At 42.5% G+C, this 21272-nt stretch overlaps 1 protein-coding gene across 2 annotated transcripts; it reads right to left on the bottom strand.

Moving 5' to 3' along the window:
* Positions 1-275: 275 nt before the first annotated feature.
* Positions 276-21019, bottom strand: ptdss2 (phosphatidylserine synthase 2). 2 transcript variants are annotated; one of them, XM_035643639.2, is made up of 13 exons: positions 20947-21019; positions 19106-19480; positions 15038-15139; positions 13121-13203; positions 10617-10684; positions 10180-10314; positions 8895-8945; positions 7602-7715; positions 6125-6243; positions 5891-6005; positions 5292-5437; positions 4105-4290; positions 276-3269 (listed from the first exon to the last, which is right to left on the bottom strand). In XM_035643639.2, the coding sequence occupies exons 2-13, from the start codon at positions 19336-19338 to the stop codon at positions 3116-3118; spliced, it is 1506 nt and encodes a 501-aa protein (XP_035499532.1). In that variant the 5' UTR covers positions 19339-19480; positions 20947-21019; the 3' UTR covers positions 276-3115. The 2 variants fall into 2 exon arrangements, with proteins under 2 accessions (XP_035499532.1, XP_035499533.1); XM_035643640.2 differs by lacking the exon at positions 20947-21019 and adding an exon at positions 19972-20210.
* Positions 21020-21272: the final 253 nt, after the last annotated feature.

Genomic DNA, 21272 nt, shown 5'->3' with positions numbered 1-21272 from the left:
TTTCATGTGCACACAAACATGAGGGAAACCTCAACTCCCTGGTGCGTGTGCGTGCGTGTGTTGCAGAACAAAATAGATTAGCAACCTCTCTGGTTGATATACGGTGTTTCAAGAAAAAAGTGAATCACGGTCATGATCTCATCTGCTTGACGTACTCGTCCAACCTGCACAGTGGCAGAGGAAATACACAACACAAATCTTCCATTTCTAGATTTAATTTTAAACTCAACTCTGTGATGTCTTTGGTTGAAATGACGCAGAGACTGTGTTAGACACAGGTTTTCATTTGGTTTTATTGAAAACATTATAAAAGGATGTGGTGCAGCAGCATATTTCAGTTTTTATGATCGTTGACATGTTCACAGTTACACAAACCCAGGTTGGAAAATAATGGCTTTAGCTGCAAGTTGCCAAAGGTTATTGCCGGGGAGACAAGAACACAGGTCACTCAGCAGTAGACACACATCAACAGGTCCTACACCGCCGCCTGGTGTCTGCGAGCGAAACTACACACCAGCTTTAACACACTAAGGAACAGGTCCCCTTTGTTTTCATTTATTTGAATTCCATTCAGTTAAGAGTTCAGTCCCTGACTTCACTGTTTAGTGATTTCAGAGCTGATGATGTGCAAATGTATGCACTTTCAACCAATCTAAAACGCGAACAAAGGGACAGGGTGAAGCTCGTCTGTAACACTTTCATATAAGGAAAGCAGAGAAGAAAGAAAAACAACACTTTCTGAACTTCTAATAAGTTCCTCAAGCGACTGAATCAAGACAGCACAGAATAATGAGCACACAGTTTTACAAATCAGCGAGAGGTTTTAAATGTGCAAACCAGTCTCTTGTATTCAAAGGAGAGGGTGACATATGCAAACAGTTGCAGTCTAGGTACGCCTGATCGTGAGCTTTTGCATAAATGACAAAGTTCATCTTGGTGTTTTGTGGTAAAATAAACTGATAGCTGAAGAGCGACCCTCTCATTTGAACGGCAGAGTCCGCTGGACATACATTCACAAGAAAACGACTAGAAGTATCTTTATACAGGACAATTTTGGAGCGAGAGTCACGGATGTTGTCTACTTTTTATCAACTACGTTGCACGTTTCCACTTGCACACAATGAGTGACGCACAGAAGTTCACAACTGGTTCTCACACAGCGACGAGACCTGAAGAGACTATAAAGCTTTTGTTGGAAACGTCGAGTTCCAACAAGGCTGGACTGAATTTGGATTATTTGTTTATTTTTAATGTAAAGCTTATTTAGTTGCATCACAATGAAAAGTCTTGATTATTATTTTAAGACTGCGACTAAGCACTATTCTTATTAACTGTTGAATCTGCCGATTATCTTCTTGACTAATAGATTCAACACAGAAGCTGCTGCCAGAGAATGATTTGGCTATACACTGATAACGACATAAGCTGCAGGTTCATTTTCTGTTGATCAACGTTGGGCGATTAATCGACTAAAGGTTTAAGCTCCTGCATTGACCAACTTTGGAACGGACGAGGAAATCGAGCATCAGGGACGAGCAGTGCGACAGAAACGAGGGCGTTGGGGGAACTTCGGCTCTCTGACACATACCTTCATGGTCCAAGTGAACTTGGTTTCCACAGTGCGACCTCCAGGTGTCAGGTTGTGTTCGGAACATAGAACGGTGAGCGGAAGTGACTGACCCCAATGGCTTTGAAATTCTGCTCTGCTTGAAATCGAAAATGGAATTTAAAAGAGGTTTAACAGAAGTTTGAGCTGCTCAAGTGTATCGGGCTTGGCATTTATGGCTTTAGCAAGAATAAGATCAAAGCTTTGGCTAATTGCATGTATAATATGGCAAACGCACACGCAAGCACGCACACAGAGAGCTGGGAAGGTTGGTTCTCTTCCCACACCTCAACACAAGAAAATCCACATTGAACCTTCATTCCTCAATATTAGGTTGGTTTTCATCCTTTTCAGGTAGCAGGCGTGGCAGAACATGAAATCTTTAATGAATTCAAGAATTGAGGAACTGAAAAAAACATTTGGCGTTAAAAAAAAAAAGAATTCCGAAGTCACACTCATTCCTCAACTACAGTCCTGCCATTCATGTCTCCATCGGAGGGACACTGAGCTCAGCCGTCCGTCGGTGTGATTGTCGTGGATCTGTCCGTCGGTGCTGCGGATTTCTCAGTGCCAACAAAAAAAAAAAAGACCTTGAGCACAATCTAGTGTTCACAATCGATTTACCCTAAAGAAATAACAGTAATGACATAACAGAAACAAATACCCAAACTATATCTCATATACCATGTGAAGTATCAGAAGTTAAATACGTAGAATATGGTACATCTTCATTTTTAGTTTTTTGTGTTGTTCTTTTCAACAACAAAGCGAGGGAGGAGGGGACGGCTTAGGCCGATTCACCCCTCTGTGAAAAGAAATAAAAAGAAAATAATTTCTCCCACATGTAAACGATGAATTAAAAAAGAAAACTGGGACCAAACCTAAGAAAAGAGAACTTTGACCTGTTAACTGACCGTGTCAGAAAGGTGTCATTATTAACCAAGCTCAGTTTCAACTGCTGCTTGGCAATGTGGTGGCCAGACTCTTATAGATAATGAGGACTGCATAGCAGTGGACCATGAGTGGAATCCAGATCAGTCATTACATCGACAGAAACTGCACCGGCGACCTTTTTCTCATCTGCTGAGAAAATGGGAGCTCCGTTTATTTCGCCGGTCAACTATATCTCTCCTTCCTCTACGTCTCTTTGATTTAGCTTTAACCCCCCCCCCCATTATTCACATGTACAAATAACAAACATGTCATGTGTATGTAATTGCGCAAATGCTATTTAAAAAAAATAGAATGAGGTAAATCCCTGTAGTATGACAATAACTAGACAATGCACCCAATGAAAACGCCCCCGTCCACCCTCTCCTCTGTTTGAGTGACTACTTGGTTCATGTAGGCACAGAAACAGTCTACACGGTGAAGCAGTGTCCATCTGTTCGTCTCTACATGCGTCTCTCTCTCACGATTCTCCTTCAGTCTTATTTTATTTTTTTTCCTATCAAACCTTGTCCGTTCTCCTTCAGAAGCTGAACCCGCGATACCCCCTCCCCCTCGCTCTCAGGACTTCCTCTGCCGCAGTGTCTCGGAGCTGCCGTTCAGTTTGCTGCGCCCGGACGGGGCGGTCGTGCTGCCGTTGCCCAGGGGGCGGTCCCAGTCAGCGGGCGCTTCCTGTTTGCGTCGACGGGTCTCTTTGTAGCGGAGCGTGATGTCACTGTGAGGAGGGTCAAAGGAAAACAGACACGTTATTAATAGAAGATCACACGCAGGGACACTTATTCAGGATTCACTGATTTTCTCACAGACGTCTCCGCCAGACAGTGATTGTGAACAGTTGCAACATGCTCCCAGCATGCTGACTAACAACACGCAGTGTGTGTGGGGTGAACAAACAGTTCCTCCATGTTGGATTCAATCACTTCTACATTGTCAACACAAGCCGGCTGCTTGTCTTTTCAGTCGCTTAACTGACTGCGACAGAGAGTAAAAAGAATGTAACAAGAAAATTAGGATGATATAATTCACCACAACAACAAAAAAAGATGCAGAGTGCCATGCAGGAGATGGATCCGGGTCGAGCGACATCGGATAGTGTCAAGAGGAAAAAGAAAACACAAGCAACAGCACAGCAGATAGGAGCGAGTGGACGGGGCCTCCCTCCTACACCCACCTCACTGGACATGGATATTGCTGCTGAGCATTAGCGGGACGGAGCGGGGGGTTTAGAGAGAGGGGGGAGGAGGACGGGGGAGAAAACAGACAGGAAGCTTAACATGCTGGGGGATTGCTAACGCTTAGCAGAAGGTAAAATCAAACCATTTAAAATGTGTTTTCACTCACTTTCTCACTTACCATTTTAATCATTTATATATTTTTTGATTTTGTTTTTACTTTCCTCATCTGCAACATCTTTACTCTTATTATTACTTATTATTATTTATTTTCTTGAATGAGCACAAGGATTGATCATTTGTTTTAGGAATCCATGTATTCAATCTTTTTCATTTTTCTCAATTCCCAGTTCTAACTCCAGTGAGCCCACTTCTTACCGGATGAAGAACCGCCAGAGGGTCCAGATGAAGATGAGGAGGATCCCTATGAACCAGCACTGCATGATGAAGAAGGGGATGGGCAGCATGATTGTGTTGGGATCGTACTTGACCACGATGAGGAACTCGGTCACCGTGATGGCTGCCACCAGCCACGCCTGCTGGCCAAGCTTCTTGTAGAACCTCCTGGTGGGAAAATGACAAAAAGGGGTAATTATGGAACGGTAGCATAACTGGGAGGGACTTTTGATTTTTGAAGGGCAAGCTTATGATGTGGGCAATAGCATAATACATATTGAAATCATATTAGCGCTAAAGTGCAGAGCTGCCGGGAGCAAACATGTAATGTCGATCTAACTGCTATTTTTACACTGTACACCAGTTTCCCTCCACTGCCAACTGAAACCCAGACTGTACTCCACACTGAGTTTCACTCAACTGTTTTGGTTGGATTCTGTTACCAGTAACGCCATAGATGGAGTTCTACTGTGTGTGTGACAGTGGAAACGTTTCCTCACAATTGACCTTAAAAAAAAAATCCCCTGCTGTGCAATAGTGTCAGTCTGTTTGTCAGGCGAGCAGAAATGTCTGCTTTCCGCGGGCGGATGTGGTAAGCAGCTTACATTATCAGCCAGGTAAATACGCTTCACTCCTTAAGCTGACCTGAGGAGTTTGCCAACAAGAACTTCACACGCAGCACATGCTGGTACAGGATTTCTCTCTTGGCACGGAACTGGAAAAATATGAGTTTTTAATGAGCTGCGATGAACACCAGCCCCAGACGGAAAGTCCAAATATTATAACTATCACATGGAAAGGTCCTGTTACAGGTCAGGCTTTTAGAAGCGTGAGAACGACGACACACAGCAACACTATGGTGATGCTTGTTATCTTCGAACCTAGTTTATATTACTATGACATTACAGTTGAGATTCACGAAAGCTTATGGACAGGATGGAACGGAGCAGTACCACCAGAAAATCGCGGAGGGCAGTGTAGCACATAGGGCAGGAGGAAGACATATCAACAATGGCAGAGTTTTTTGAGGAGACACTTTGCGAGTTGGTAAGAACTACCATGCTTACAGTGGTGGTGGGAAGTGCTCGGTGTAACTCACTCTACTTAGAAGGCCCAAAACCCCCTCCGCACCCTCCAGCATTCAGCTTCATGCATGGAGGACTACTCACGGGTCATCCATGAAGTCATAGATCTCCCTCATGGCCACGCCCCCCACGTTGACGAAGAAGACCAGGCGGAGCAGCACCAGGTAGTGTTCAGGAGGCATCCACAGCACACACTTCAGGTAGAAGGTGTTCAGCTCTGCCAGGAGGAACTGGGAATTCAAAATTGAATAGACTAAATTAGAAATGGACCTTTTGACCTTTGACCTTCTACACCCTGCACCAATTAGCTAATCAAATTTGCTTTTGTGGGTGGTTGCTCATCATGTTTTCATATGCGGCAATGATTGAGATTAAGTTATTGAAGCAAGAAAAATAACTATTACTGATATTTTACCCTCGTGATGATTCATTTTTTTACTCAATTAAAAGTTTTGGGGGAAAAAAGGAATTGGTGTGGTGGTGACACTTTTTGTTTGTAATATTTCTCTTAATCTCTCAGCTAGGTCGTGGTTTATGACGGAAAACATTTGAAGAATGTGGAGTATGTTGAGGACATGTATGATGAGGATACATGTTTAATTTTCAATATTTTCTCATACAATCTCATTCTTTGTTGCCATCGTGACAACTTTTACGTCGACAAAATACAGTCTATTTCTCACCGTAAAGATGATGCCGAGCACGGCGAGCCAGCGGCGAAGGTTGGACGCAGGTTTCCACTCAAACTTCACCCAACTGTACGGCGTGAACTGGAATGCTATACGCTTTATCTTTCCCCTGTGACACAAAGACACGACTAGAAATAAACATACATAAAGTTCTGACAGTGATACGTCTAAATAAAGTTATTACAAAAACAATGTTGTTCTGTTCAGAGCAGAAATGTGGGGATGTACTTGTATGTAGGAATGTTCCACAGGCCCTGCCACTGGTAGGGCTTCATCGACAACCAGGCCAGGGTCTTCATGCCACAGTAGATCCCCAGACTGTTACACACCAACACGTCCATGATCCACTGGAGAGAGGAAACGGAACAATTCAAGTCAAGGGTAAAAAACAGAGGGCTTAGTATTAATGCCCTTATACAACCGTGATCCACCCACACAAGCATCTCAGATGAGACCTTTTCTTAAGACTGTGTGGGTGAAAACAGACTGAGCCTTAAATCTCCCTCACTCTCGCTCCCGTTAGGTTCTTTGCCGCCTGTGAGAAGGTAAAACTTACACTTAATCATTCCTTTAAGACTGAGGTTTGGTGGCTTCCTCTCCCTCACAACTTAAGGAAGGGAGAATGAAAAGAAAACATCATATGACGCGTGTAGTCTTCCAAAGCAACCTGACCTTTTGTCATGAGAACTGTTTCTTATTTTAAAGAGCATAATAGTAGATATTTATATTCTACATGTAGCCTATAAACCTGGGCTCTAATCCATATTTAATGTACTGTATATAAGCAGCTGTTTGTGCAACAACTTTAGTCACCGCCCTTACTTGCTACAAACCCGTCAACTTAATGTTTTACAGTCAACAGTCTATCTTTACATAATTATATATACCCAAACTGTTTATTAGTTTATTTAGTTATTTTCTCTCACTGATCACTTGCTATTGTTTGTGCTCCTTAGACTGCAGTGCAGTTTCCCCACTGGTATAATTTATGTCTATTATCATACAAACAGATGAGAATTGAATTGCTCTCATGTGTCCCAGTAGCTAAAATAAAACCGCTTTAATACATTACGTACCAGGGTATACAACAATTAATGTGGAACGCTGATGCAGCTGTATTTGTGAAAAGATAAGAAAATGGCAGGTTAGCTATGCCAGGTAGCTTATCTGTACAAAAATTGTTACTTATTAAAAATTCAGCCTCACTCCCTGCACCCCGGTCCTCCAATGGCTTTAACATGTCAACAAATGTCCTGTGACCATGTTTCTTTTTGACGTAAATTTTTACAGTTATACAACAATTTGTCTCAGTCTCTTCAATCCGTGTGTGTGTTCCCGTGGTGCCTCACAGGAATCTCCAGCTCACAGTTCTGGAAACATGCCAGTCTTGATTCAGACTTCACTGCCAGCATTAAATCTGCATCCATCGCTGCTTAGGATTGAGGAGCTGGGATGTCTTGTGGCTATGCACAATCTGCTGTCTCTAACACATCAGTGTTTCTAAAGAAAGAGCATGCTGAGTCTGTGTTTTAAATTGTCTTAAATGAGCAGACATGTTTGTGCTTCATATTGCATTTTTATTGCTACCGATTTTCATTTGCTTCTGTAACTCCAGCATGAAAGTACTGACATAATAACCACGATAATGTGAAATAGTTCCGCACAAAAAAAAAGAGAGAACCAGTAAACGACTGTTTGTACGTACGTGGTCCCACCAGCACTCTGAGAAGTTTGGCAACTGGTGCTCCAGGCTGTATTCCAGGAATTCAAACATGACACTGATTATCATACACATCCACCAATCCCGGATCATCAGAGTCTAAGGAAGAAAACAGAGCAAAGGGGAGGATGAGGAGGAGGAGGATGGTGTGGAGTGGGAGTAGGTCAGGAAGATACTATAGAGAGAAAACTTAATATTCTACAGACTGGTGCTTTCAATGTGTTTCACACAACACCAGACTTACAGTAAGACGCTGGTTGCCAGTCTATCACAGAAAATAATGATCAAGTTTTAAAGGACATATTTTTTTCCGACATACTGATCAGATAGTGAGTGGAAATTGAGACACTTATGTCTAGGATTTTCTCGCTTCTCCTCTCAGAGAGACTGCAAACACGAGTGTTTGATTCCCCTATGCGAGGTCGTCTTATCTTTGGAATGCCGGGAGAGTCGACGGTTAGCTGAGGCTGTCTCGGGCGTCACAGTCGCAGAAATTAGGTTACATCTTGGGAGATGCACTGCGGTAAATATAGAACATACTCAGACAGAGACAAGAGGGTTACTATGGAGATATTTGTGAGATGAGTGTGTAATGAACCACAACTCTCCTCAAAATATATTTGGCTCTTGTAATAAATACATCTGCTTAAGACACCCAAAGTCTACCTGAGTCAGGGTAAATTTTTTCCATTATGACTTTGAAAGATCCATACTGATTCTTTATTTGTAAACAAATTAAAGATTTTATCCCAATATTGTTATAGATATAAGAGTTGACACTCGCGGCTCTATTTTAACAAACTAAGTGGCCCAAGTGGTGTGGTCAATGCACCTCACAACATTTTAAGACCAACAATACTGTGGGTGTGCAGGTGGGCACAAGTGCGTATGAGTGCGGAAACGGGAAAAATGACGACTGTGTCGGACTGAAACTAGCAAAGAAATTTCGATTTAAGAAAAACTCTTCCTCTTAGCATATTAAATTAGATCCCCCTTTTTAGGTATAAGCTCCATGTTTACTCTCCTCTATTTTTGTTTGTGCTGCCTTCATGTTGCTCTCATTTCTTTATAAGTTCCAGGTGGAAGAACTCAAAGCCCCAAACAAATAAGGGAAAATATTGCTGACAGAGAATTTCATATGAATGAAAGACGTGTTTCTTTCGCCACATGATATATACTGGAATTTGAAAGTTTGGGCAGTTAAAATTGTGACGGGCTGTTACTGCATGTAAGAGTTTAGTCATGTTCAGTGTGTTACGAGACCTTCTCCATACTAACCTTGATATACCATCCCAGGAAGTGAGCTGGAACAAAGCCATCCATCTTATCCTGTAGAAACAAACCAACATGTTACTCTAACACGTTGTCATCATCAAAAATATAGCTTGTCATGTCAAATTCATTCATTTATATTAAGAATAAGTAATCATAATAATATCAATAATTTGCTTTATTTGTATGGCACTTTTCTCAAGTGCTTCACAAAAGAATAAAACAACAGAAAAAGCAACACGATGAAATAATACATATCACAATTTACACAGAGATGAAAGCTTCTTTTTTTACAGGTGGCAAGTCATTCCAGGGTTTGGGGAACCGTACTGCAAAGGCACGATAGCCTTAAGTCAATGTTCCAATGTTTTTCAGATTTGGTCAAGTAAAACGAATGATGAACACATAACCTTGGGCTGCGACAAATTATAACAGCCATTTGTCACAATTCTCTAACATTTTATAGAAGAACAATTAACTAGGAAATTAATTGGAAGATTATACAATACAGTAAAAAGTCCTTAGCTCACACTGGTCCTGACCAGGAAAGAGCACAATGAGTACTGGTTCACTGGATCAGACAAAACGTGGCATCGTAAGGCCGAGAAATAAAATAAACCCAAAACCAGGTCTTAATCATGATTTGGATTTTTCAAGCTTACAAATTTTGCACATTTTAGTTTACAGTGTTCTCTTCCCTAGAAACCCCAACTGTTATATTTTGAATATAACAGTTAGAAGTCCTGGTTGTAACTGAGGGGATATAATCTGCATTAGACACAATCCTCTAGAGGCTGTTAGCATGCAGTCACATTCAAAACTGTGTGTTTGTGTGCGTATGCACCAGAGAGATGTTAGAAATAGAGCACAGGAGAAAGAGACAGTGAAGGAGAACTAAAGGGGAGAGTAATTATGTGACTTGATGAGTGAAAGAAACAGAGAAAGACAGGATTCTCTCAGTAATGCAGGTTGTGGGATGTTTACAGACTCATGTATTGCAGATCTTGGTCATTTACTTAGAAGTTATAACGGAGGATAAAAGCATAGCACAATATAAATAGCAGGATCGGGACGGAAATTGAATTTCTTGGACAACGGCCTGCTACCAGGAAGTTTTCAGCAAAATATTACAATAGTCTGAGTTGTTGCATGTTTCAAACCAATCTATGTAGCTGTTGCCCCAATGCCAATAAGACATACGAGTCATATAAAGTCACATGAGTGAAAGGACAGGTGGCACGTGCGACAGAATAAAATACTAAAATAGGATGAATGAAATAAATAGTCTCACCCAGATGTTGTGGAAGGGGTCAGTGGTGTTGCCAGGGTCATAAATGAGGCAGTTCCCTCCATAGTCGCGCTCTGGGAGGGGTACCCCCAATTTGGGGTCAATGTACTTCATGAACTGTCGTCCGTCATGCACCGTCTGGATAACAGGGGTTAGAGGGGGAAGTATAGAAACTGTCAGCACTTATTCTTCCTGAAAAGTAGTTTCATGGAGACACAGAGCCACACTGAGAACACAAGAAAAGATGTGGCAGTTACTCAGAAAGTCTGACATATTCAGCATATTGAAATGCTTTCAAATGAACAGATGATGTTATTAATCTGACTGTCTTTTCATCTCGTCATGCACTGTTTGTTCTGTAAAGTGATCGTCTTCATATCAGCGAGTGCCAGTGTGAGTGTTTCAGTCAGCGATGGCATCAACATCATCAGTGGACCCACCTGGAATAGGATGAAGATGAGGAACAGCTCGTAGACGACGGTGACACACAGCCAGAACCGCCAGTAAGCTACAGAGTGAGAGAGAAAATGGTTGATGAAATTGTAGCAACAATTTATAGTGGACTTCAGCTATTTCTTTATTAATAACTTCAGCTTTAGTCTCTGTAGTTTAAAGGGAATATGTACATGTCATACAATGTGAAAAATGCAAAATAATGGATCTGTGATGTGGTGGTTTTCAAATTAATAAGTTCAGTGTGTTTGGTGCTCCTACAAAGGATAAAGTGAAATTCTATAACATAAGTAAAAGAGCTTATGTAAAATGTGTAAAAAAAGACCTGTTTTTTTTTCTTTCTTTAATAGTAGCTTGAACAAATCCCCCTCTTAAGAATGAGGTTACCGTTTTTTCAAATTCAACTGTTACTGTTATTTATATATCTTTTGAATTCATATTTATTAATTGGATTTGCTCTAATGCTCCCAGCTAGTCGCCATGGGGGAGTTGCAGGTTATAAATCTGAAACTCCCTCACAGTTTTTTTCCCATGATACAAAGCTGTGGAGTTTCAACATAACTGCAACAACGTGAACAAACACAACTGAACCTACTTGGCTGGTTCAGCAGGTCAGGGTGTATGACACCTTCACTCAATACACGAAAAAATACAGAACCCCTTGTCTTCTAATTGACAATAAGAAAAGGGGCAAGGAGGCACAAGATATGCAAGAACAGTGGAACAAATTCTTGTCCACCACTTCACACCGACAAAATTCAGTGTCGTCCACACCCTGTTATCTTCCTTCCTTCTTTTCCCTGTAGAGTTGCGTTATGTAAGACACAAGATGTGTCTACATGCACAGCCTGGTTAAAACCTTAACATGAAAATACTTTTACTGAACTGAACTGTTTAAATTATCCATTCACTGTGTGTAGCAAATAAATAAAATAGGTGGTGGTCAACATGGTCAGGCTAGTCAACCAACTAAATAGTTTAATGCTGTCTAGAAAATAATTATAATAATAAATGAATAAATAGTGCAGGCGATATCTAAACCAAAAAAACAAAAAGCTTAAACACAGAGGTAAAGAAAAATAGAGAACCTCCTTCAATCATAATGCAGACTCATTAGAGAAATATTTAACTGCCACAGCTCTTCTGCAATATTGTATACACAATATATTGAAAGTTTTTATAAAGAGCTTAAACAGCCTTTTGATTTCTGTGTTTGTGGAAAAGTTGGGTGTGTCGTGTAAGTAGGAGATACTGTCCAACAAGTCGCTCTTCCTCTCAACTGTCCCCTCAAATCCACCAGCTACCAGCTTCTTTGTCGTGACATGGCGTCCTCCCTTCCTTCTTCTACCATTAGGATATCCAGTCACACATTCAAGACATTTTACATTCAATTTGCATGGCTGTTACAAAGCACATCTATTTCCACCCCTACTATATCTTTTTTTAATTGGCTACTTAAATAACACAAGCTCCAAGCTCTTTCCCCTCACCTCCTTTCAACTAAATACTTCATCCAATTGGATGTCTCCTTTGCTTTGTTAATTACATTTAGCTTATGTGCGTACCGGTTCCCAGCTCTCACCGGGCTAAAACACCCTTAAAAGTCAACATGAGATTCACAACTGTTGCTGTAGAGTGAAGCGGTGGTGAACGCTCTCAGGTCAGTGAGGCTTTTCATAGATCCATTTCAGCCCCCTCACTCTTTCAGTGGGTAAACAAGTGTCACACTGACATAATCTGGATGTGATTCAAAGTGGAATGAAACAGCTCTGCAACATGACCAAAATACTTGTTGAAATTGAGCCTGCTTTGGCACACTCTAAAAACTTTTCTTTAGTTGTCCTTCGGCATTTTAACTTCGATAAGACAGCTAAGGCAATGTTGGAGCTCAAGGCGAGATTTAAGATTGAACATTTAAATGCAAAAATGTTCAACGTGTAAAACTGTATCAATAAATTGACAGTACAGTATAGAATAAATAAAACATTTTTTAACATAATTCTTCAAAAAACAGAGTATACTAAATAAAGAAAGTTGAGAGAAGGCAGATGAAGATGTTTGACTGTGATCATTGTGAACTGATGGTATGATGTCAATGGTGATACATTTTCAATAATTAAACTCTCCAGCTTTATCTAAGAACTATAAAAGCTCCACCTTATGTTTGCCTAAGTGTAAGTAAAGTAGCTACATTGTGCTGATAATAGCCAGATCATCATCAATGGAGTTGTTGAGATAAAATGTGCAAGATAACTTTTATGAAGCAATAAGGAATATGAAATCTTCCCCCCGCCCCTAATTTCTCAGTAACGACAACAGAACAAACAACGTTGGTGCTCATTGATACTATGGTCTTTAATACTTTAGCGCCGCGGCTCGTTTCATAACGCGTGTCACACTGGGGGCAGCATGGCGCAGGAGGTCGACAGATGAGAAAAGTCAGTCCATTTACCATTCCTTTAAGTTTATGTGACAAAAGTACTCATCTTACCTGGATGTGGTCTGGTGAAGGGTCCATCTTTGGCTTGTGTCACTCCAAAACAGAGGAACACCAAGATGCTGGCCACAATACCCCTAACGGAGCACGAGTAGAAACACAGAAACATTGAAGTTAGGTTTTTGCTATATTATATATACAAATAATTAAGTCTTTTTTCATGTGGACTGAAAACACTTCCAAGCCTTAAGCAAAAACCCATCCATCCTTTAAAACCATTGGCTTTCCTCATACTGTATTTTACAAAGAGGAGGATGGGAAAATAATGTTGACAAAACATAAATCTAGAGGCCTGTCTCAGCAGCCGGCTACGGACAATTACCCCTTATCATCATTCCATTTGTTTACTGAGGCAAGACGCCAATCTCAAACTGTTGCTGTCAGGTTGTGTTGCCGCTAATTGCTGATGTGCTGAAAACCAGAAGACCACATGAGGACACTGCTCTGAACTTCTAAATGTACTGTACTGTGGAAGCTTGGAATAGATTTAGATAGTTTGTTTGCCAACAAGTGTGGGAGCACCAGTGTGTGATTGCATGACAGACTGAACAAGTGTGAGCGGGAAGAAAGTCAGTGTTTGTACATCTGTGTCAAAGTGAGGTTACATGTGTAGGAACTTGTGTGTGTGTGTGTGTGTGTGTGTGTGTGTGTGTGTGTGTGTGTGTGTGTGTGTGTGTGTGTGTGTGTGTGTGTGTGTGTGTGTGTGTGTGTGTGTGTGTGTGTGTGTGTGTGTGTGTGTGTGTGTGTGTGTGTGTGTGTGTGTGTGTGTGTGTGTGTGTGTGTGTGTGTGTGTGTGTGTGTGTGTGTGTGTGTGTGTGTGTGTGTGTGTGTGTGTGTGTGTGTGTGTGTGTGTGTGTGTGTGTGTGTGTGTGTGTGTGTGTGTGTGTGTGTGTGTGTGTGTGTGTGTGTGTGTGTGTGTGTGTGTGGCTGCCAGGACTGGGGGTCTTTATCCCGACGAGCCGGACTGCGCTGACTGCAGCAAATCCTGTTAAGCGCAATCCCACAACACACACACATCATTTATGCAGCTTGCTTGTGCTTGCACTATGTCAAAAAATACACGTTCACATATTCAGCCCCATTGGTTCAAAGCAAATGAACATTTTAAAAATAGCTCTAAACTAAAATTAGGAACTTTTTTCCACATTCTACTTCGCATGATCCATTACGCAATCGTGGCGTTTCCTGTATTGAGTAAGTGTCCAAACATTCGTCTGAGCTGGGTCCTTAGATGATACAACGGAAAGAGAGGGGGATGGCTCTCCTCGGAGGTCTGTACAATCTGTGGAAATGTACACACTGTGCTTTCATATTAGAGGTAAATTGTCTCTTTAAGTCTCTATGGTTCAGAAATTGGATTGGTACTGGCTTGCATATTTTCTGTGTGTTGAAAGAGAAAAGGATTTAACACATGCCAAATCAAAATAAAATCAAAAGATGAGCTGACATTTATGCTCTTCTTTTTCATGGTCATACACAGTTTCTTGAGGAGCCAGCTGGACTCAATGTTAATTCTATTAAAAATAGAAGGGATTCAATTTTTGAATGAGGCATTTAGCAAATATGATTATAAATGCTTATAAATGCTGTGGTTATTGGCTGGTGCTGTTATGTGAACCTATAGGCAAATAGTTAGCATTCAACTGCTTTCTCAGACAATCAGACCACGACTCAAAGATTAAGTGGCTGTTGAATTATTGTTACAAGGGACAAGACAGAGAACAAGGGACAGAAAGACACAATTCCCAGAGATGCTGATTATAAGTTAAACAGTTGTTCTCACTGCTTCCTAAGTTATTATATCAAACTTTGGTACAATCAAAAGGCTTCAGTGGATGAAGTGGATCTTTTTTCGGCAACCTGTTGGGTCCTCCTCGAACACAGAGGAAATGACAAGCACCGCCTACTGACCTTTTGGTGTTGTAGGCCGTGTCCTGCGGGGTCTCTTCCAACAGGGTGACGTAGACCAGAGCACAGGTCAGAATGAACAGCACGGTCACAGTATGGGCTCGCCTGGAGAGAAACAAGGACAGGAGGGACAGAGAGAGGGATATTAATACCCCCAAAAGAGTAAAATTCAAGATAAGCCACTGGGAAGTGAAAAATCTAATTATCGGTGCTATCTGACAACACCACGGGAGAGTGTTTAGCAATATGTGAAGAAAAATGAAAGGGAGAAGAGATCAAACGAATGAGCTGAAACAGATTTCTGTTGGGAAAACTGGGTTACTTCAGCTGAAAAGAGTGGTTTGGCAATGGTGCCAATGGTTTTGAGTCATTTCAACACTTTCTTTCACTTAAAGTTACAGAGAGATATGAAGAATAGCTTTCCATTCAAATTTTTTTGGTGCCTGATTGTGATTCAGCTACGGCTGTGTATGGCCCCTTGAACAACTAACATTTATATAATTTGTTTGACAAGTTGAACGTCAGGTTTCAGGCCGTGCTGTTGGCAATAGGTTCATATCTCCCAGATCACGCCATGCCAGGGAAACATTGGCCTTTGTCAACAGTTGCACACTATAGTAGTGCAAATAGAAATCCATGCTATCTGTGGGACTATCTCTCCGCAGGGTGCAAAGTTTTATTTAACGACTCGCTGATAACATATAAGTCAAAAGAACATGCAATAATAAATAGCACAGGGATTTCTCAATTAGAAAGCTCTTGAATGGTCTTTGGAAAGATCGCTGATAGAGAGAGAGAGTGAGGTGTGGCAGGAGCACTGGACGAGTCAGTGCCGGGGTTTAATACTAAACTTGAGATACTTGGATTGTTTAGATGGCCAGTGATCATTATTATTCAGTGTGTACAAAAGAGACAAGAGAACAGACTCAATAGAAATCACCAGAGTCTGGGTCACTACAAAAATCAGACCTGTCGCAGATCCTTTATTAGTTCGGGGCACTCCTGCCGTCAAAAAAAAAAGACCAACTCAACTCAGTTAAACACCACACAGCATTTTGAGCAAGTGAACTTTGAAACTCCCCGTGAAGTGAACTGACAGGCCAAGTCAGTCAGCTAATAATAGGGCACCGCACAGCAGCGCACACAAATAAGTGATGAACGCAGTGGCGCTTCATACGGGAACACCTTTACAATGTCGCTGAGCTTAATCGCACAAGTTTCCGTGGAATTTTGAAAGTTAACAAAATACTTTAAAGCTACATCAGTTAAAAGGACATAGCTAACATGACATATACAACAATTTAGATAGCCATTCCTTAAAATTGTATTCTTTCATTTTCAAATGCCATGTGCTTAACATTTTACAGTTGTAAAACATGCATTGTTACAGTGTCTAATAACCGTAAACATATTTCTTGTTACTTATTATCCAACATGCAAGCCTATTCCGATATATCTGGTATAAGCCAAAAGCGTAAACAATATCAGTGATGTCTTGATCATAAGTAAGAGGAGACCAAATTAGAGCTAAATCAAAATAGAATATTGGACTTGAACTGAACAGGTGGCCAGAATACACAACAACAATTGGGGGCATGTCTCAGCAGTAGACGATACGATTGCTCATGTGTATATCTCCCTGAACAACTTCTAAATCGAATGACAAGCAGGGGCTGTGTATCTGTCATCTGACTGGGATGTTGTATTGCTCCCCACAGGCCAAAAATACTAGTCATGTGGCTTCTCATAATAAACACGTGGGTGTATTTGTTCCTGTCAGCAAATCGAACTGGCAAACGTTGTGCCAAAAAAACATGAAACTGTGTCCCTGAGCATGCTTAGTGATGTGTGCTCCAAACAGCTACCCTGCAGAGATTCGTGTCAGTCATGGGGTTGTTTTAGCAACACTGTACATGTTTGCTATCATTAAGGGAAATTTAGAAAAATGTCAGCTGGTGCTGGCTCCTTCGTGTATGTCTAACTGTTTTGGGACAGCAACGGAGGTCAATGGGACCATGGACCACGGTTATATGAGATTCTAGCTACACGGATAATAGTCTCTTCAGGGGATTTGGTAATAAAAAAGTGTTATAACTGAAGGCATATTGCATGTATAACAATTGTTGAAAAGCGCCATCCACCAACCTACAGAATGCCACCCCCTCCACAAGCCCTATGGCTCAGTCTGAGTCACAGAGGTGGCACAACAGGTGTTCTGAGCATTCTCTCCTTGCTCCACGTCCTTATCCAACCTGTTTGGCAGGAGGCACAGGGGAGGACCTGGGTTTTCTGTTGCCTGACAACCACACAACATCACCAGGAGTGTAAAGACGCAGTGGAAATACCAGCCCAGGCTAAGCTTTGTATAAAACTTAACAATAAGACTGAGGCTGAGCATCGAGACAAAACAAGACACTGGTTGAGTGCAGCCCATGACCGACTGGAGCATATGTAGAAATATCCTAATGTTGTCCTGAGCTGACAGTGGGGCTTCAACATGCATTTCAAATGGCGTTTGTAACTTTACTGGGCTAAATAAATATGACATTCATTTATGGCTGCTTCTGTCCTCTCATCTGTTCTCATCATATGATTAATCAATTACTGGTTTGGTCTATAAAATGTCAGAAAATAGGGATCTTTCTAAAGGCACAATGTCAAAATTGTGCATAACATGTCTCTCAGCAGCGACACAAATCGCGTAGGCCGATACGGCAAGCTCACATGATTCAGTATGAAAAAATGGTCTTAAAATGTGTATCGCTATCGTTTATGGGACAATATGTCGTGCAGCGAAAAGAAGTTTTCATGGCATGCCGACACTGAACTAGGTGCATGTCTGAAACAAATCAAACCAATGAGGAAATCCCTGTTTGGTTCTCGCTGTGTAATTAAGCCCTTGTGTTTGACCTTAGGCCTGTACTGTTAAGCAGGATTCGTGGTTAGCGAGGTTACGGCAGGTTTAGCCCTGAATCTTAAAAGGTAATGATGGTGGTTCATTTCTTATCGGGGTACAGTGCCATGGTAACTTATGCTGCACATTCATCATCAATACAATGAGGAACGGGTGAAAACTAAGACGGACAATGACCAGCTAATAAAAAGATTGCGATTATATAAGGATCAGAGACAGAGAAACAAGGAACAGAAGCAATGGCAACCCAAAAAAAACCACACACATGGGCGTTCAACTCTCCAGTATTAGAATAACAGTTGAGCTGGATTCCAGGGCGGCAACACAATAATGATAAACGTCTCATTAAGGGAGGACCAGTTCCCTCAGGTGCCAAAGACATTGGATGGCTTAGCAGATTTTAATGCCTCGTGCTCTAAGCACAGAGACGAGGCACACGGGCACTTAATCAGGCTTAAATATTCCTGGAGTGACAGGTTGAAAAGGGGCCGCAGTGGCTTCAAATTAAAGTAGGCTGCAGAGGAGAATGTCACTTTTCCAGACCGGCCTCATGCTCTCACCTGAATGCACCTGCGCGCGTGTCACTGTGCTCTCGTCTCTGTGAATTTTTGTCAGCGTGTGCATGCAGCACTCCCTCCTCCAGTTCGCCGCATGGACAGAAGATCCGTCTTAAGTCTGTCACTGATCTCTTTCTGCTGAGCAGGCTGGGTCATCGGCAAATCTCATGACAACAACACGCGCACAGCTTCGAACGGGCATATGTGTGTTATGGCAAACGTTAACGGTGCACCTCTGAAACCCCTGGATCCCCCCCCCCCCCGGAGAAACCCTCGTGGATTACCTGCTATCATTTTTTCATTTGAATCGTTTAACCAAAACACGCTTTGGCTCGGACTCCTTCCTCTGTGAATCACTGCACAGTTTGGAACAAGGTCAAATGAATTGTGAATGGTGGATGTCTCTTGGGCCTGTCTTTCAGTTCACCTTGAAAACCCGCCACACGCCCTGCTGTCTCCAGACACGTGCATCCTGCAGCAGGAACCCTGAAACGTTGAGGCCATTGCTTACGTGGAGTGACAGAACGCCGCCATCCCCTCGGATGACAACGCAGCATCCTGCGGTTGACATTCACACAGCTGACACCGGGAAGCACTCACCAGAAAAAGGTGTTGGTGCCGTCGTCGTACACCTCGCACTCCGTGTTCCTCCGGTGCAGGCTCTCCCTGGAGGGCTGCTTCATCACCTTGGCTCTCGTCGGCGCGCTCGGACCCGCGCCGCCCGGCTCGTCCGCGCCGCTGTTGACCTGCTCGCCGGCGGATGCGGCGGTGGCGCACTTCCCGGCGACGCTGGCCGCGGCCACGCCGCTCCTCTTCGACTCGGGCTTGGTCATGGTGGCTTCACGGACCGGCCCGCCCTGGGCGCTTTAACAAAAAATAATAACAATAATCCTGCGCGGTTCGGGGGTTTATCGCCGAGCTCCGCTCCCGTGCACCGTCATCTGCGTCGGCGCCGCCCGAGTGACTGTCAGCATCCTGGGGTGGTCGGAGGGGAAATGAGCGTTAGGGGAGAGTAGAGGGCGGAGAGAAGAACCTGAAAATCACGTCCTGCTGTTGTTTTAGCGGCTGACGCCTGAACGCACCAGCGCAGCACAACACATGCACACACAGTCGTGTAGTCGGGACTCCTTCTCTGACGCCGCCGACTCACACCGACAAGTTTCTACTGAACCGAAGGGGTCAAGACTGTCGGGTACCACAGCAATGGCGTTCACTTTGCGTCAGCACTGCTGAGTCGGTGTCAAATTGGTGGACCGAAGCCTCGGTGTCAGACAACTTGGCTAACCGCGTTAGCTCTCCGCAGCAGGCAGGTTAACCATGCTAACACGGCTAGGCTCACCGACGAGCTTGTTGTCGGTGAGCCGACGCGAAGCCATCGCCAATTGAGACCTTGTTTGACCATATTTGTGTTTGAGGGTTTTTTTTTAAATGGTCGAATTGTTGAAAGTAAGCTAGCGTTTACTTACCGGCTGAATTCATGGTGCTGCTTGACCTGCGGTGCGGGCGAGTTCAGGCGCGGCTAACGCTACATCGATACACACGCGCTTAATGGTTCATTTCTCAGCAGAGAGCGAAGCAGCTCAGCGGGAGACTCCGTCTCCGGTGTAGCTACAGAACTCGCTCCTGACCGCGGACTGCTCCGTCTGCACACTCCAGACAACACACACACACATCACATGGGCATGCGTCGCTCGCCGTCAAGGAAGTGGCAGAAACCATTCCATTTCCGGTCTATTCCCTTCAAATTAAAAAAACACTCCTGAGGTGGCACATTGAAGTAGTTTTATTTTGAAATCGAAATATTTAACTCGGAAAATGTGTGTCTGCTTCTTTTCGGTGTTTTGTGCGCTTGACAGCCTGACCTATCTGGCGGGGTTTAAGTCGAGGATTTCATCAGTTGTTGATGATGCGCGTTGTTCATGAAAGCTAAAGCGTTTTGACGCCCCATAATAAAAATAGGCGCAACGCAAGAAAGAATACGGCGAAAAAGAGGTTTATTGAGCCCCACTGCACACACAAGGTATAAAAAAACATTGTCCAAACATGTTTTCAGTCACTTGTGTCGTCACTTCCGAGTAACTGCAGCTCAGACGTCATTTAATAGCAATAGAGAAAATGTATCTAAATTTAATTTAGACAATAACAAACAACTAGTTAAAAAAAAAGGTATACACAAATGAATTGAATAATTATTTGTGGCAAATGGTTATGGGGAAATTATAGAGTTTGACTGTCACACACAAGTTTGGCTTTATTAATGATTGGCAAGTTGTTTTCTAACGTTTTGAACAGCAGTTTTAAGCACAGATAAAAGCAACATTTGGGTAGTCTAACATTTTGAAGGGTTGGCAATCTGTCAAAATTAATACTTAAAGGTTTCTCACTTTTTAATCCATGGAGGCTGTAGTTTTAACAGTTTTAAACAAAAACATCAAGCCTACCGTTGTGCATGTTGATGAGGTGTTTATAAAGGGTTGTAGTCCACATTCCTTGCAGCACTTTTCCGGAGGATAGTGGTCAAGTTGACCATTGGACCCAGGAGGGGGGGTGGTCTCCTGATAAATTATGCAGCTTAAAAGATAAACCGTGTCATGCTTGAAGAAAATCCAACCAGCAAACCTTTCACAACCTCGCAGCCCAAATATTGCTCTTACTAAGGCGCACTAATCTTTTTAATAGTAAAACTATAATTGCAGACTATTTTCTCTCTCTTCTGAAGCTCACTGTACTGCTCTGTAGCACTGTAGTTAAATTATTCATTTCATTA

Source organism: Scophthalmus maximus, chromosome 7 (genome assembly GCF_022379125.1).
Source record: "Scophthalmus maximus strain ysfricsl-2021 chromosome 7, ASM2237912v1, whole genome shotgun sequence".
Taxonomy (NCBI): domain Eukaryota; kingdom Metazoa; phylum Chordata; class Actinopteri; order Pleuronectiformes; family Scophthalmidae; genus Scophthalmus; species Scophthalmus maximus.
This window is presented reverse-complemented; position numbering and strand designations above follow the sequence as displayed.

Coding starts and splice junctions, on each gene's coding strand:
- ptdss2 (XM_035643639.2), bottom strand. CDS start 19,338: ATGACCAAGCCCGAGTCGAAGAGGAGCGGCGTGGCCGCGGCCAGCGTC. Junction 5,438..5,890: donor TGCTCGGCATCATCTTTACG/GTGAGAAATAGA, acceptor TTGAATTCCCAG/TTCCTCCTGGCAGAGCTGAA. Junction 4,291..5,291: donor TATGACTTCATGGATGACCC/GTGAGTAGTCCT, acceptor TTTTCCCACCAG/GAGGTTCTACAAGAAGCTTG.